The sequence below is a fragment of the Diceros bicornis genome, chromosome 19, assembly GCF_020826845.1.
Source record: "Diceros bicornis minor isolate mBicDic1 chromosome 19, mDicBic1.mat.cur, whole genome shotgun sequence".
Lineage (NCBI taxonomy): Eukaryota > Metazoa > Chordata > Mammalia > Perissodactyla > Rhinocerotidae > Diceros > Diceros bicornis.
The window spans coordinates 24,867,913-24,886,364 of record NC_080758.1 but is presented as its reverse complement, the minus strand read 5'-3'; the positions used below and the strand labels follow the sequence as shown (position 1 = coordinate 24,886,364).

The following is an 18,452-nucleotide window of genomic DNA, read 5'->3' as shown; positions in this document are numbered from 1 at the left end:
GAGTGGCTCTATCTATCTATCTATCTATCTATCTATCTATCTATCTATCTATTTATTTTTTGGTGAAGAAGAGTGGCCCTGAGCTAACATCTGTGCCAATCTTCCTCCATTTTGTATGTGGGTTGCCGCCACAGCACAGCTTGATGAGTAGTTTAGGTCCACTCCTGGGATCCAAACCTGCGAACCTGGGCCGCCAAAGCAGAGCACGCCAAACTTAACCACTACGCCACCAGGCCAGCCTCAAAGTCAGGTTTTCCTTGATAAACTTTTTACTACTTTCATGGTTCAAAAAATGCATGTTAAGGGGCCGGCCTGGTGGCGCGAGTGGTTAAGTGTGCACGCTCCGCTGCAGCAGCCCGGGGTTCGCCGGTTCAGATCCCGGGCGTGCACCAACACAATGCTTGGCAAGCCATGCTGTGGCGGCATCCCATATAAAGTGGAGGAAGATGGGCACGGATGTTAGCCCAGGGCCAGTCTTCCTCAGCAACAACAACAAAAAAAAGAGGAGGATTGGCAGATGTTAGCACAGGGCTGATCTCCTCACAAAAAAAGAAAAAAAGCATGTTTAAATGATTAGGGGAAAAAAAGAAGCTGATTAAATTTGCTTGTAAGGCATGGAACTGAAACAATTGTAATGCAACAAAACACAGAAAACAACTCGTCAAAGGGATGCCTCTTCTGGAAAGTCTTCCATGACCTCACTCCCCAGGTGGAGTTGTCTCTTCTGACTTTCCAGTTCACAGTCTGTATCTGGCATTCTAGAGCACCCATCAGACTGTACAGCATGTTTTATTCTAACATCCTGTCTTTCCACTAGATTGTGAGCTCCTTAAGGGCATGAACCATGGCCTATCAACTATTCCTGCCCCTCCACTGCTCACTCCTGCCAGAAGACCCTTTGCTACTGTCACTATGGCTGGGAATTTGGCCACACTGTTCACTACTCTAGCTTTATATCTAACAAATGCCCCACAAACCAAGGCAAGTCAAGGAGAAGTAAGACAGGAGCTGGGGTGGAATTACAAGTCAGGGGGATTTACACATCCTTTTAGAGGTGGTGAGGATGGCTTTCTGCCTAGGAGCCCAGAAAATGCTTCAAAGCTTCTGAGGAAGGAAGATTCCTAATGAAGGTGCCTCTTTCTCCTGGCAAAACAAAAGCCACAGCAATACTGTCCTGGTGTTTATATGGTCAGTGCTTACACAGCTCTAGAAACAAACACCCACAGGGTATTTTTGGTCTGATTACCTTCTTTCTATAGCCACATAGTTGTGTATGCTTGAGAAATGCAAATGAATTCACATATTAGCCCAATCCAAATAAAGCTGGACAGGCAGAGTAGTGTAGTATGAATAACAATAAATTTGAAGTCAGAAGAACAGAGGTCAAGTCTTAGCTATGCATTTATTGGCCATGATATTTAACTTTCTCTATGCTTCAGATTCTCGATCTATAAATCCCCATCATGTGTGCCACAATACCTAAGTTAAATGTGAGGGCTCTGGAGTCAAAAGGTCTGAGTTTGAATCTCAGCTTCACCATTTCCTAAATCTGTGGCCTTGGGCAATTTAGTTAACCTCTCTGAGCTTTAGATTCCTTATCTGTAAGACAGAACTTACTTTCCTCATAGATACTGTGAAAATTAAATGAAATAACACATCTAGGGGGCTTGGAGGCCAGCATATGGCATGGAATCTCATTCAAATAAATGCTGGCTATTATTACCACCTCATAGAGCTGAATGAAGATTAAATGAGAAAATGATTGTGAAGGTGTTTTACAAACTAAATTGATGTACAAATATGATAAATTCTTTGAAACGTTATCTAGTACATTCCTGCACTAAAAAAGGAATGACTTGGAAAACAGTAATACTCCTCTCCATAGGGCTAATGAGGTTGAAGCCACAGTTGTATTTCATTTTGTTAGGTTACGTGAGGCAACGTAGTAAAAACAGAAAAAGCATGGTTTCGGGGTCAGACCCTGCCTGCCTTTCTCTCTCTCTTGCCTTGAGGATCAAACAAATACACTTCAGAAGGTGTTGCAAAGACTATTATTAATGCCAATAAGAACAGCAGCTCCTGTATATTGAACATTTACTATATATATTGAACATTTACTATTTACTCACTATGCTGAGTGCTGAACATGTTATCTCATTCAGTTTTCAAAACAACCACAAAAGGTCAAACTTAGCTACCAAGTTTTATTAAGAGAAATGTTACCTCTGAGGGGTTAGGACTCATGACAGCTCCCTACTTCAGCAGGAAAAACAGACTGGTACAAAGAGTGAAGGAAAAAGGACAAGGTGAGGAGAGGTTTAAAGGCTGAGAAAGCTGATACCCTTCAAAGAGGCTTATGCCGTATTCAAGCTAACTCTGCAGAAATGCTCATCTTACCTTTGTCCAGAGACTATGGCAGCATTTGCCTCGAGTTCTGTAAAAAATACAAAGGACAGAAATGAGATGTGGGAGCTTCTGGTATATATGTCCACAGGGAGAAGCTAGTGTCTATGAGAATTTTGAATGCCCTATTTAGGCTAAGATGTCTCCGTGGCCAGCAGGATCCTCACCCTACATGGTATACAGACAGAGCTGGCACGGACACAACTCGGTTGTTTGGGGCGTAAGACACTTACTCAGTCTATTTTTATTTCTACTCTGCACTGTGAAATAATCCTGTTTGGATCAACAGAACTAAATTCACACTGCCTGGTTCATACTTCACCCAGCTATAACTAGGTTAGTAAAACAGGAGAGATTGTTTTCATTCTTAGAATATCTCTACCCTCTTGACACTTTTTTTTTAAAGACAGCAATCTTCAAATGTCTTAAACATCTATTTAGGATGCATTCTCCTCAGAAGGACTTCCTCACTGAGTTTTAGAGGGCAGACTGCTTTGCTTTGAGATATCACCTAGAGACCCTGTCATGTTCCCTCTTTTGCAACTTGCCAGCAATGCCCTCTAAGAAAGGAAAATCTCAGTAGCTTGTCTAGCAGGGTTTTGCTTAAATGAGCATCCTGTGGGTTTACCAAGCACTTCTTTCTCAGTAACAACAGAAAAACATCTTCTTCCTCCATTATATGTCTTTAGGCAGCTCCATCTTTTCCAAAAGACCTTCCCTGATGCACCAGATAGCAGGGACGTCTCCTGCCTCTGGCCTCCCACAGCCCTGTACCTGTACCTGTCCTCCCTTTTAGGGAGTTCAGCACCTTAGACTCAGTGTACATGTCTAACCCACCCTACCGATTACATGGTAATCTCCTTGAAGGCAGTGAAGTCAGAGCGCCTTGGTTACAAGTTTGACCTCAATGCTTATTAGTCATGTGATCTTGAGCAAATTACTTGACCTCTCTGTGCTCAAAGCCTCATCTAAAAAATGGGGATAACCACTTTACCCCCTTCAAAGTTAAGATTAAATGAAATACATATAAAAAATTTAGTACAGCACCTGCTGCTTAGTAATAACTCTATGTTAGCTATTATTATTATTGCTATGATGCTCATATTGAGGCAGCCTTTGTGTGAGGAGGCTGCACTACTCTGCCTTCAATGCAAGATGCTGGCAGGAGAGAATCCTTGCTTCTCATTTGCTATTTAGCTTCCCATATCTAACTCATAAAACTTGGGAACCCCTCCACAAGAAAGAGATACCAACTCACTGAGACTCTGCTGCCTTGCTGGCTCTTCTGGAGCAAAGAAACTCAGGTAATATGTGCTCAAAAATGAAAATGGCTCAAGTCAAAAGAGGTTGATTTCAAAAAAATCTTGATTAGTTCGCTCTTTTGAAACAAAATTCAATGCTTTTGAGAATTTTAACACTATCACAGCTAGTTCACATAAGTGGATATCAAAGGAGTTTGGTGAAGGCACTTAATGGCTTAGGGGGTATTTTAAGGAGATTCACTGAAGCCAAACCTTTTAAAGGAACAGGATTCTTCAGCCAATTACTCTGAGAAGGAGAACATACGATATGGTAAAGCCCATTTTCTGGAGAAAGGATCTGGAGTAGGAAATGGAATTTCATTCCCCCTTCTAGTTGTTCCTTTTCTCACCAAAAATGAGTTTTACCATCTGACCTCTTCTCTGAATAATTTGCTCCATTCCTACCCTTCTCAGATACTAGCACAATGTCAGGTATCATGTGGGCAGTTGGCAGCAAAGGAAGAATCTGGGTGGCTGAAATGTTTTTTGCTCATCCATTTTTTTCAGAGGCCTGTTTTTATCCAGAGTGTGCAGTGTAAAGTCCTATCCATCATGTAGGACACAGCACCCTGAAGCAGGTTTTAAAATAATCACAAGTTATACCTTACTTTTACTGGCTTAGACTCATAAAATTAAACATGGTTGTATTGTTGCTTTTTTTCTTACTAATTTTGTCAAGTGTGTGAACCGTACTGTCAATGAGATTCTAACCTCCTTGTGGAAAGCAGTCATGCCTCAATTTTTTTTTCTACCCTTCAATGACCTACAATGACAAAGAGCCAGGCAAGACTAAACTGTAACATATCTACAATATTTATCGGCTTCAGCAGTCTAATTTATGAAGGCAGTGTGCTATTACTGCCATCAAGATCCTCATGTGTTCAGAACTGACCCAGCATCCCACAGCAGTTATTTGTCAGATTACCATGGACTCCACCTTCCAGAAACACCATCCCTAGTGCAATATCTTAGTCATGGGAAGAAACTTAATGCCATCCAGAGATGACTGAAATGACTCTTCACTCCCTGGAGGAATGGCTACCTCACTGTAGCAGAGGTTCTCAGAACAAGCCTCCACTCCTGTCATAATGCAATTATTATCTTGGTGCAGTAATGCTTGTCACCCCAGTGAGTTACCATATGCTAGTCAGAAAGCTGCCAGCTACGAGTGCCAGGGTCATGGAACAGGGCAAACTCTGCAATGGAAACCACCCACGGCTGGTTGGCAGACAGACAATGGGCACTGAGATGCCCTTCTTGAGTTCCCTGGCTGACACCAGGAATGCATAAGAGAGCAAGCTGGTCAGGGGGAAAATAACCTCAAACAGTACTGCACAAGCTCTGCCACTCAACCCAAGTCTACTCTAAAGCAAATGGATAAGATAGTTTCAGCCATTTCCTGGCGCACTGAGGACCAGCAGTAGTTCCTTCACATTTAACCCATTCCACACTGAGAAGTTTTTCCAAAGTGTGCCTTACCTGGTCTGGAAACAGACCCCTGCAGTGCTGTAGCTGAAGTTTCCTTTGGGACTAAACTCTGTGAAGGGGCTAAGACAAGAAAAAAAAATACAGGCCTTTTACTTTCTTTTCTAAACAAAACAGGAAGCATTGACCGAATCAAGGGCTAAGTAACTGGTGAAATACATGTACTCTTAGAGAGCAGTACTTGAAGTTGGCCTTGAAAGTACATTTCAAAACTTACTTAAAAAATTAACTATTATAACGTTTACTAAGAAAGAATACAACTAGGGATACTTGTTTTTCCTTTTTGTGTGTACAAAGATCAAGGAAGGAGGTAGCCATGAGAACAAAAGCACCCATAATTTTTGCTTCTTGGGGTCAAGTTCTGTCCAGTACTCTAAAAAACCCAAAAGCATACCTTAGTAGACAACCCAAACCACTTTCAGAGGAACAATTACACAGTTCACCTTAGCATTTAAAAAATTCTGTCTCATCTCTCCAAAGACTAGGCCTTGAGATCTAAAATGAATCATACAATTTATTTTGTACTCTTCTATAGCACCTGGCAAGAGTGATGGACATAAAGCAGGTATTCAATTCATACTTAATGAATAAATCAATTTGATATGTTACTTACTTATCTAACAAACAGTTACCAAGAACTTATTAGGGGCAAGGCACTGTGCCAAGCACATTTAGAGATCGAATTACATCCTTCTTGTCCATCAAGAACTCAGTCTAGTATTAAAGATAAGATATACACAAGTGGTACACTGGAGTGCACTGTGACGTTATATGAAGGAGATTATTCATCAAGTATAAAGTGTTATAGGAGTCCAAGCAAGGGAGAACAATTCTAGATTAAGAAATTTGAAGGTACATTAAAGGGAGAAACATCAGAATTAGGCTTTGAAGGACAGAGAGAACTTAGGCCCTTGAAGAGGAATGGAATAGAATATACAATGTACTCTAGAATGGAAACTTCTTGGACCATACAGTAAAGATTAAGGACATAGATATGCCACAATCACTCAAGTGTATGTCCTCCCATCTTGACACTTTAGTCTAACATCCTAGATAAACTCTGCAACAGTAAGTTTTAACCTCTTGCGGAAATTATGAATATTGTAGATTTCTCTCCCTGTGTAATCAATAATGCATTTGTGTTAAGCATTTATTTTGGATGCTTATCTGATAAAGCTTAAAACTATACTTTTACTTTTAACTCCAGTATTGGTTTCTCACATCTTCAAGGTAAAAGCATAGAAGCCCCTTGAAAAAGAATGGAATTATCTTAACTAAAACTGAGACTTTTTCCAACTGTTAGTTCATCTCCCCAAGTCTCACATATTTCTCTAGGATTATATATGATGGAGAAAAAAATATTTTTTAATCACTTCATCATTATTCTCTCAGACCTGAGGGAAAAGTTCTCTGAAAGGATGTAGAATGGAAACATTTAACAGCAGAGAATATATTTTAGGCACATCAGGTTTCTTTTTAATTCTTAGGGCTCAACTACATCAACAAAACTAGAACCAGAAACCTAAAGCAACCAGCCCTGTAAAGTCTGTCTCCTGCAAGGGCAGCGAACTCCTTAAGGGCCTTTATTCCTCCCTGTATCTCTAGCATTCAAGTAAAGAGGCAGAGAGAACGGAAATTAACCTTTCCAGAATTCTGTGTGAGGCAGTGTGCTGGCCACTTTATGCTAAGCCCTCTCATTGAATCTTTGTATAAATTCTGGGAGGTAGAAATCACAATCTCCATTTTACAGGTAAAGTACATGGCTTACGAGAGGTTAAAGAATTTATCCAACTGTGATTGGTAACTAGTGGAGCTAGAATTAACTGTGATTGGTAACTAGTGGAGCTAGAATTTGAGCTCTGGTCGTACCCTGAAGCTTGTGTTCTTTCTGCCCCTCCTCCTGGGTGCTTACCACTCAGTGGTAGGCACTGGAAGCAGTTTAGCTGCATAAACAAGACAGGCACTATTAGCAGGCCTAAGATATAGCAAAGGTCCTTGCCAGCTTTGGCAGTGTGTGACTGATCCCACTCTGGGGAAACAGAGCTTCTGTACCGCTCAAGCCTTGGAGCAGGAGGAGTGTTGTGTGTGTGTGTGTGTGTGTGTGTGTGTGTACATGTGAAGGGAAGGAAGGATGTATAAGGACACTTATGCTTCCATCAGTAGCCCACCCTAACAGTAAATAGGAAATAATCTGAACTACATATACGTGAATGGAATGGTCTAATTTATAAAGAGATTGCATCAAAAAGAAACCGGTAATAATCTTTTACCATTTGTTGAATGATTACTATATTCTAGCCCTGTGCTAAGCATGCTATATACATTATCTCTTTGAATTCTTACAACTAATATTGTCTCCACATTACAAAGGAGGAAACTGAAGTTTGGAGTAGCCAAGTAACTTGCCTAAGCCCATACAGCTGGTAAATGCTGATGATGATACCAACCCAAGCCTATCTGTCTCTCAACCACTTTCTCTTTCAGTGTCTATTACCATGAAACATGGTTTTCTGGAAAGCTCTCCTCTGGAGTAGCCAGTCAGAAGGGAATAGTCCCTGGAATAGAGTACAATGAAGAAGGGGCTAAGGGAACCCTGTTCTGAAACTGTTGAGAGCAAGTCTTTGTCACGGTAAGGAGAACCTGCTATTCACATTTAAGGGACAATGTCAAACTGGAGGTTCACAGTATAGACTTTGAACAAATACTGAACTTCTCTGAGCTTCAATCTTCTCACTCATAGAATAGGGTTAGGGCTACCTGACACGTTGGTATGAAGATGAGTTAAGATAACAATTGTAAAAATGCTTACTTGTAAAATGAAAAACTTTATATAAATGAAAGGTATTATCATTTCAGGAGCTGAGAGAGAACCACGTTAATGAATGTAAACTTAACATGAGATTTTAAAAGTATATTTCCCAATGTACTTCCAATAAGTGAAACTACCACTCTTGCCATTTAGCCCATTCTTCTTCCTCCAAGTAGAAAAGGAGTCATGCTTTCTCTTGTGGGATAGTCATGAAAAAACTGACATGAGGAGAAGATGCCAGGCCCCGAGTACATACCTATGCTGGGTAGAAGCTCTGGATGGGATCCCACCTTCTCCTCCACTAGGCCACCTGCAAGTGGCTCAGATGCTATGCCAACATGATTGTTTTTTGTGGTCGGCGCCGCAGAGATGAGCTCAGAGGGTACCAAAGTGGTTACTATTGAGCGTACACTGGTGGGGAGAGTACCGCCAGGTAAGCTGGGTCCTGCTGAGGTGGAGCCCAGGCCCACGGGGCTAGAGGTCATTTTTAGCAGAGTGGGTGCTGGGGGCGTTGGGGTTTTACTGTCCAGCTCTGTTCCCATGAGCCCTGGAGCTGTGGTCTCTAGCCCTTGGCCTTCAGTCTCTCCATCTGCACCATATTGCTCTTCCCCTTTCTCAAGAGAGCCTGTAACTTTCTTACACGCCTTGGTCAGCAAAATCTGGCCGATTTTGTCCACTTTTCCTTTGCCCTTACTAGATGAGACTGGGCTTCGCCGGTTGACAGAGGAACCTGGACTATTAGTCAAAAGGGGAGAAACCATTGTGGTTGACTGTGAAGAGGGCAGAGTGCTCTGATCTGATGAGGCGCTCACCTGAGGACTAACCTCATCTGGATTCAGTTCTTTCACTTGCTGGACAGGGGGATGAGGAGGGATAACTGGAGAAGGTGTACAAGGCGGGGAAGGAAGCTGGACAGGGGTGGCTCGTGAGTTAAGGACCAAGGGTCGACCTGTTTGTATGTTTGGAGCAGGACTACTGGAGGGGACATTAGGTGGTACAGGAGCAGAAGAAAATTTTATGTTCTGAGGTATGTGTAAAGGGCCAACAACAGCAACGGAGGGAGGCATCAAGCCAGAGCTGGTTGTCAGTGGTGCTGCAGGAATTGTGCTTGGTTGTGATCCTTTCATAACCTGAATTATTGAGGATGAATTGATAAAGACAGGTGTAATAAACTGAGGCCGGGCATTAGACTGAGCAGCTGACTGTCCCTCAGAAACCATAACCTTGCTACCCACATTGGGCATTGTGACGACTGTTGACATTAATGCAGACTGCAGGTGAGTTGGCAGAGCTGCTGATGTGTTAGCTGAAGTTGTGATGGGATTGGAAGTTACGAAAACAGTTATCTGATTTGGGGGCAAGGGAGCAGAAATGGAGGAAGAGCTGACAGGTCTTGACATTACTGGAGGGATGGTTGGTGCAACATTAGAACTGACCTCACTCAATTCTGGATGCACAAGGGTTGAACACGGCTCATTACTGTGAGGTAAATTTAGGGAATTAGAGGGTTCTTTAGAAGAAGACGGATCTTGCAGTGTCGGAATGACAGATGCTTTTTTCAGGTCCTCCCCAGAAACTACTGGAGGTGTTACTTCCAGATCTGTAAGCCCAGGAGGTTTAATGGTCACATTAGGAGCTCCAGAGTTGTCAAGAAGTTGACTTAACGATGTTGGTGCTTCCCTCATAGCAGGAGACACCAAATTTTTGTTCTCTTCGACACTGGTAAGTTTGTTAGGATCTGAAGGTTGATCCTTTTTGGATTGATCTTCAGGGACAATCATCTTAACTTCTTGGGCAGTGACTGCTTTTAGCTCAACGTTTACCTGCTCCTTCCTACCCTGGGAATTCTGGCAATCGCTGTCCTGAGGCACATTCATGCTCTCCTTGTTATCCTCTAGAACACCTCCCACTGCAGCCACAGGCGTGGTAGGATTCTGAGGATTCAGCCCGCTGTTGTTAGGGAAGGTCCCAGGTACAGGGGGATTGGCCAAAGGAGTAGGACTGACCAATACGTTTCTTGGCAACTCCACATTCTGCAACAGCGCTGCATTTGTTTGAGAGGCCAGAGTAAGTTTAGGGGCTTTTGAATTTTGTCTCCCAGGACTTGGGGTGGTTTTCCTACTGGAACCAGGACTAGACCTGCGACTGCTGCTTGGACTTGCCCTTTTTGTTGCTCCAGAATTAGACTGCTTTCCGGAATTCACCACCACAGAATCTAATTTGTGAGTCTGTGGGGCAGCAAAATTGGAAGGATTATTCATGTTAAGATTGGAAGGTGCTTGCCCGATAGCCTTCAAAGTTGTTGGATTTAAGCCCTGTTGATCAAAGCCCCTGTTTAAATTTGGCCTAGGAGGTAAAGGTATGTTAATCTGTGGGGGGAAGAGTCCTGCTATGGAGGCATTGAGTCTTTCTGGTGATAGACTGATTTCTGAAGGTTCTGTGCTGGGAGGGCGGTTGTTAGGTGTCTGAGGATAATAGGGTCTGGGGCTGGCTCTGTTTGGTGTTTTAGGCCTAGATGTTTGGGTTGGAGCGGCCACATTTGGAAAGTGGTGGCCATGAGAGCTGGGCAGGGAATTTACAGGGGGTTGCTGGGGAGTTGCACCTTGAGCTGCTGCAAGGGGTGATGGTCCAGATTTTGGCCCTGTCATCATTAACTGATTCTGGGAAACTACTAAATGTGAAGGCATGTTATTTGGGCCTCCCGAGACAGATGGTACCTCACTGCCACTCGCTTCAGGGAGTGAGGACATCTCTCCTAGTGGTGAGCTGGAAGGATTCTGGGGGTTCTCCTGATATACCATTTTCCTTGAATTGCTTCCCAAAGGAGTATTCACAGGCATTGGCATTCTTTGTTTATCAGGTGACGGCGGCACAGAGGCAGGTCCTTGCAAACTGACCATGACAGGCACACTGCCACTCTGTTGCGTGGGCATTCTTTGGGAATCTGGGTTTAGGGGGCCCCTTGGGGGATGAACATTTTGGGAGACTGGAAGCCTAACTGATTTGGGGTCCTGCTGCATCATAAGCATCATCATCATTTGTTGCTGCTGCTGCTGTTGTTGCTGCTGCTGAGACTGTGGCTGACTGGGAGGTGGTGGCTGCTGCTGCTGCTGCGGCGGCAGTTGTGGCTGTGGCTGCTGCTGTGGCGGCTGTGGTGGGGGTGCCACATGCTGCATGAGCTGAGGAGGCATCTGCTGAAGTGGCCTCTGTTCAACTGGTTGAGAAGGATAACCTAAAACGAGCCCCCAAAACCAGGGAAGTTAGATTTTCAGCAAGAAAAGCTTTGCTATCTTTAGAGTACAGCCAAGCAATACTCATCTAGGTGGCACAGACTGTGCACAAACAGCTCAGGCATGCCCACTCCCAGGGGGGCAGGGGCAGCCCCTCATTATTTGTCATAAGCAAATGCTTAAGCAAACTGCTTAAGGAAGCAAAAAGCAAAGCATCAAGAACCTGGAGCTCCTCAGTCTTCAGGCTCTGAATGAGACATTACTGTATTAAGCTTCTAATAGACAGACATTCTGTGCTATGTACTGAAAGTGGCCAAGTCTATACCAGCCACATGTTCAGATGAAATGAGAAAAACTCCATCAACAGCAAGTAACTGACCACCCAGCACTGGGGTCTCATTCAGGCATAATCAATATTTCACTGTACTCATGAATGAAGTAAAGCATTTAGGATTCACCTTTTCTGTTAGCACAGATTAATTTTTTTAAGACTTGGTTTTGCTGAAAACGCCAGCATCGGAGATAGCCTTTTCATTGTTTCAACAAAAGTAAAATATAAACTTCTAGGGTTCAATTTCTTAAGAAAGAGAGATTAATTACTCCAATCCACTGGCGTCACACACCATGCTGCATCCTTCAGTGTCAGTCCTTTGGGGGAACTCAACTGAATTAAACTGCCCCTCCAACATAAATCAGTTTAATAAATAGTAGGAGCTAACAGAAGCTGATGCACACGTTGAAAATAAAATGAGGGCACTGAAGTTTTTATGGATATTAATTTCCATTTACCTTCTTACATGTAAAACTGTATTTGGAGAAATATTTTCTAGGAATCCACAATTGGAGAATTAAGTAAGCCAGAAGCAGAGCCCTCAGGAATAAAAAGTAATTTTGGGAAAAGAACTCTGAGGCACAATGCCTTACAGATTTGCAGAAGGCAACATCTCAAATGATTCTTTCTTTTGTGAAGATTTTACTTGGCATTTTAGAACCCAAACCTTATACAATCAGCAGAAAGGATGGAAAGATCATTAAATTAACCATGAATAAACATGATTCAGTGGGAAAAAGTGGGCATACAGCTGAGATACAATTTCATTTATCCATTTGATTTATTCCACTGTTGCATGAAAAATACATTAGAAAAGTTTGAAGAAGGTGCAGGAGTAAGAATGGTTGGTGCTGGCAGTCAGAAGAAATGCTGGCTCAAGATATTCACAGAGCAGCTACCAAACGTTGCTGATCCACAGAGTCAGACCCTGTGCTCAATAGCTAATTAATGTCTTCTGGCCAAAGATTTCCATGGCACCAATGAGTACAATGTGCAGAATCCAATTTTGTTTTTTTTTTTTGTGAGGAAGATCAGCCCTGAGCTAACATCCATGCCAATCCTCCTCTTTTTGCTGAGGAAGACTAGCCCTGGGCTAACATCTGTGCCTATCTTCCTCCACTTTATATGGGACGCCGCCACAGCATGGCCTGACAAGCGGTGCATCGGTGCGCACCCGGGATGCAAACCCAGGCCACCAGCAGCGGAGCATGCGCACTTAACCGCTACGCCACACGGCCGGCCCCCAGAATCCAGTTTTGAGGATTCTTTTTAAATCCTTTTTTGTTTTAGGCCCAAGTAACTGCTTTACATTTATAAAGCCAACACACAGCATTCCTATAGGTTTAATTCGGGTTTTCATGTTAAGAAAATTGTAATTTCTGTAGAAGCCCCTTGATGTCAGGGCTATGATACAAATGCCTTTTATCTTTAAAATCAGTAAATCCCAAAGAAAGCAGAATAGACATTACAGCAGCCTCTCGAAAGTAAAGAGTTAAAGGCATGGCTGCTATAAAAGTTCCAGAAGCTGGAGGTAGCAGTCCAAAGGGCACTAATGATAAGAAGACAGATTGGGGTTACCATGACAGAATGGTGTTAAGGGAAAGCCAGGACACACACAGTGCCTATAACATTATGAAAAACCAAATTTATTAATCAAGGGATGCAAACTCATATGCCTTTAGGGGCCAGGCTGGTAGTGAAGAAGAGAAGTGGGCTAGTACAAGACAGTACAAGACAGTACTTCCTGTTCATAACACCTTCTGGACATACCGCCAAAGACTGGTGACCTCCCAGCCTCAATTGTCCTGCTGCAACTCACTGATAAGAAGTGTAGTGTCCCTGAACAATTTTTAATAAATAACACAAAGTACTGACATCATGATGCATCATGATGATGGGTTTACCTTTTTTTCTTGATTCACCTTTAAAATACATAAATTAAGGATGGATTAAAGCTTATCTCTAAAATAACATCACTCTCACTTACATGCCAAAAAGGAGGTGGAATAATTTGTGAGGAAGAAACAAAACATAATCCTTTGTACACACAGGGGAGAGTTGCCTAAGTGTGACAGGCTTGTGTGTCTTCAACTGTGTCACAGGGGAATAAGGTTACAAATCCCTGCTCAGGCCCAGAGTAACCAGGTATAGAGATATTGTGGCAGCTGGCCTTAGTTTTATAACACCTAGGTTGGAATGAATGAATTTTAGGAGCTTTTTCCTTTTCAACATAATTTTTCACCATTTAGAGGATATTACTATTTTATAAAATAATCAGAGAGGGGTACAACACAGTGGGCTTCAACAATATTGGTCCTATTTATCATTAAGCTTGGTGGTAGGTACATGAGTGTCTCTTTCATGATTCTTTATGTATTTTTTATGTTTAAAGATTCATAATAAATTTTTTTTTTAAATCTTATTTTAAACCCTGTTCTCTGCTTTGAGAAAGCCCCAGTAGGAAAGGCTGCAGCTAAGGCAGGCAAGCAGGATTAGAGTGAAAACATCTTTCCATTTAATCTTATTTCATTTTGATGCCAACTAGAACCTTGATATTGACAAGAATAAAGAGGCACTTGACATTTCAGTCTGATTTTATGAGGACTTAGAATAATGAAGACTAATATGAGCAGAATACACACACACACACACACACACACACACACACACACACACACATACCTTCAGAAGTTATATTTGAAATTTTTAACAATACCAAGGCAAAGTTTCCAAATACTAGACACATTAAATCACTAAAGTAGCCTCGTTAGGAGACAAAATAAAATACTACTGTTTCCTTGAAGAGAAGCTTTGTAATGTGTATAAATGATGACAAGTGTATAATCTTTAGCCAACAATTTATCACCTGGTGGTCGGTTTGAAAATTCTGGCAGTTTAGGGCCTGAGTTGTCCAAGTTAATTCCTTGTTCTCCAGGCAACGGCTGCTGATCGGCCTCCTCCAGACCACCTGGGCGAGCATCTGGGGTGCTAAAAAATCAATTACACATTTGAGAGTAAGTTATATACTTTACACACACAAACTTAGCTTAACCCCTCCCCTATTTCTGAAGAACTAAAATCTGCTTGCATTATCATCCTTACCATTATTTACGTCTCTCTAGTCTGACAAAATATTCAATATTTGGCATAAAAAATAATCTAGCAATATCATTATATGTTAAAATCCACTTAATCTAATAGCATGGCTATTTACTCAAAGTGCTTTCTACAAATTTCGGATATAATGATTTTCATGTAATCATCCATTCCTTAGATGTTTTAAGATCTGATCATAGTTTGGGCTATCAATAATAGAAAGTACTGTTCCTGTGAAACCACACTATCTTTGATGTAGCTATCAAATTCAACCAGGGAATCCAGACTGTTTCTTTTTTGTGGATATTACAGTGACGGCTCCAACAATTCATAACACCTCGCAAGAAGTTGTAGGTTGCCTGATGAAAATGGTATTCAGAGAACAAAGAAAGACAGAGAATACCAGAACAAAGTTAATTAATTCTGCTGCAGAACGAGTATTTGCAGACATTCCCATAGGCTTTGAGATGCTTTCATCTTAACTGAGCGTAGCTTAGAATTTTTAGTGGAAAAGAAAATGTTATCTACTAACACTCACATGCCCAAAGAACCAGTGTGTTCACATCTCTCATTTTGTCTGTAATCTTACTCCTACCTGTACCTTTCTTTCCTACCTTTAGTTTCCCTTTGCCCTAATCTTGGTCACTCACTTTTAGACAGCATTTTATCTCATTGTTTTCTGTGTAGTTTCATAAGCCTCACCTTAATCCACTTTAAAAGCCTCAGCACATGGAAATTTAGAACCTGAAGTAGGTCCTTAGCACATCCAGATGCCTATATCGGTTTGCTCCTTATGTGACTTCTCTCTCACTTCAAATTATAGGCAAAGATTCTGTAGTATTCTTTACTTTCAAGAACTATACTGCTAAAAAAATCTCAGATATATGATCCAGCCACCTTATGTTATGGATGAGAAAACAAAGGCCCAGAGAGGCATGAGAGACAGGCCCAAGGTTCCACAGTGAGCTAGTGGTAAAGCTGGGAGCAGGTGCTCTTCCTATTAAACCTACTGTCTCCCTTTCCTAGGAGCCCTGATGGTGTATAAGGCTCATGAAACAATTTGTAGCCCCAACAAGTAAGCCATCTCCCTCAGGGCTAGGGAACACAGCAAAAATACATACTAATGGCAACTGAATAACCTTGCAATTTTACTTCTAGACTACTGGGAGGAATATATATCACCACAAAAAACATTATATCCACAGCTTGACAGCAGTAAAGAATTTAACTTAGAGCTATTGGAAAAATTAGATAATTAAAGGGCTTATTAAGTCTAAATTCAGGAAAATATAGGTTGTTAATATAAAATTATTGACTTAATTTATGAGAGTCAAGAAGCAGCAAGTGAGTATAATATTAGAGTACAATCAAAGAAATGTTGTGGGAAGGCTGGGAGAAAGGTAGTTGGTTTTGTTTTGAACATTTATGCTTGTTTAACTAAAGCTTCCTATTCTTTTCTATAGTTGTAGCAATTTATTTCAATTAACTCCTTTTACATTCATTACTAACTATTCCCTAATAAGCATCTCTGAATTCCAGTTTTGTGATTAAAGGCAGAAAATCCAGTTCAATCAATATTCCTTCTGGAAACATTTTATCAAAGCCAAAACCATGATTTAAATTAACACTTAGCTTCAGGAAATGAAATATAAATCAACTGCCCTTCCTGCTGTGATCTTGCAAAATAACTCACCTGCAGAACCTTTATTGAAAGGGTAACTGATTTAAAAGGTCCAATCATCTGAGCAGGAGGTTTTAAGCTTCTAGGGATGATAAAGAGCCTTTAAAGGAAAGGCACCTATACAAAAACCCACTTCTATTTGAGAGACAGCAGGGAGTCTCCATTAGCAGTTTTTATTTCCAAAACACACTTTGTCCTCTCTGGTTCCCCAACAGCCACTATAAGCCTGAAGTTCTCTGTGGAGTTGCAGCATGGTAGCACTGGCTACTTTTCAGGCTCTGAGTGCCACAACCCCCCTGAGACTACAGACATAAGAGACATATATCAGTCAATTGCATTATATAAACCTTGTTTGGCTCCTTATTTGAACAAACTGTAAAAAAATTAATTTGAGACAATCAGGGAAATTTGAACCCTGTCTGGATATGTGAGAATATGAATGAGGTATTAGTTTTTCTAGGTGTGCTAATGGTAGTGTGTGGTCATAAAAAAAAAACTGTCCTTATCTTTCAGAGGTACGTACTGAAATATTTAAAGTGAATTTGCTTTACAGTAATCAAAAGGGTAATGGGGAGGGCATGGATGAAGGCAAGACAGGCTATGAGTTGATAATTATTGAAGCAGGGGGATTTCATTATACTACCCTAATTTTATATATGTTTAAAATTTTCCATCAAAAAAAGTTGTTCACATAGAAATAAATGAATAAGATTTGAGGTAAAACTATCACAACCTACTTTAGATCTTGCTGACTATTTTTCTTCTTCCGAGGGGGTTTCTTCTTCTTCGGTTTATTTGCGTTGGTATTATTTTGCTTATTGTTTACCCCAAAATGGCCTGCAGAGATGTCACTCTGCAATAAGTTGACCAACAATGGGCTTGTTAGCGTGACATCCTTATTGACCGGGAAGCCTGGATTCTGACCACAGGACATCTGATTTCCATTGGGCGCTCCACCGAAAGGTGCATTGAAAGGCATCCCATGGCCTGAGAAGTGGTTTCCCGAGGCACTGTTTCCCTGCATGGCCTGCACGTGGGGGGGGACCATGTTGGTTTGTTGCATGCTAACGTCTGGCATCATCTGAGACAAGCTGACATCATTATTTGCTGTAGTAGCAGGATCACCATGCTGCTGGGCCATGTGTGGGCTGGGCCCTGGTGGCCGCAAGACCTGTCCCTGAATCCCCATAACCTGAGATGGACTGTTGTTCACAGGCCCTTGCTGGGGCAGCATCTGTCCTGACATCTGTCCCGTAAACTGCACCATGTTTCCTTGCATGTTTGGAGTTGGTCCCCTCATTATCTGTGCTGGTCCCGGCATGACATTGGATTGGTTTTGAGTGTTAAACTGTTGCTTATTCCCCTGCATCTGATTGGTCATGATCTGCTCTATCATTGGGTTCTGTTGGAGCAAAACTTGCCCCTGGGGCCCCATCATCTGGTTATGTGGCGCCATCATTTGTGGGCCCTGTTGGGGAAGCATCTGCTTGGGTGGGGTCATCCTTTGGGGCGAGGGCCCAAGATTTTGGCTCTGAGGGTTCACCATCATCTGGCCCTGTGGCATAAGCTGGGCCCTTGAAAGGATCACAGGGTTCTGAGGGTTCAAGGTTCCTTGTTGCTGGACCATCTGGCCCTGGGAGGGCACGATCTGCTGGTGCATGCTCATCAGTTGAGATGGTGGGCCCTGCTGGGGCTGGCCTTGCATGTTGCCCAGGTTCACCTGAGGAACCCCAGAACTACCAGCCTGCTGGCTGTTCATGTTGCCATGAATTCCCATGAGGCTGGGCTGCATCATATTTGGTGGCCCGTGGGACACCTGCATCTGATTTTGAGGAGGACCAGCTCCTTGGCCACCTTAAAAAAAAAAAAAAAAAAAGCACAGTTTCAGAAAGAAATATTATCTTATTGATATAAAGATACTCAAATTACCTTAATTAGAAAAACACCCATCACCCATATATCCACTAACCAGCATAAACAAATGTGCTGTGCTTGACATACTTTCTGTGGATTTTTTAAAATATGAAGATGTGACTGTGGAATAATTGTTTACATTCTTAATGACTAGATAATAGAGACGGAGAAACTGTTTCTTTATTCCTATTTGTCAACTTAA

At 42.0% G+C, this 18,452-nt stretch overlaps 1 protein-coding gene across 8 annotated transcripts in view; it reads right to left on the bottom strand.

Moving 5' to 3' along the window:
* The window catches only part of NCOA6 (nuclear receptor coactivator 6), a 103,921-nt gene that overhangs the window by 10,597 nt on the left and 74,872 nt on the right, over positions 1 to 18,452 (bottom strand). For 7 of the 8 annotated variants that reach the window (XM_058562853.1, XM_058562855.1, XM_058562851.1 and 4 more), the window contains 5 exons: positions 17,074 to 18,190; positions 14,426 to 14,547; positions 8,255 to 11,230; positions 5,184 to 5,252; positions 2,398 to 2,434 (listed from right to left, as the gene is read on the bottom strand). In XM_058562853.1, the coding sequence (XP_058418836.1) occupies positions 2,398 to 2,434; positions 5,184 to 5,252; positions 8,255 to 11,230; positions 14,426 to 14,547; positions 17,074 to 18,190 (4,321 nt within the window). The remainder of the gene's footprint in view (positions 1 to 2,397; positions 2,435 to 5,183; positions 5,253 to 8,254; positions 11,231 to 14,425; positions 14,548 to 17,073; positions 18,191 to 18,452) is intronic. The other variant, XM_058562859.1, reaches the window with a different exon arrangement.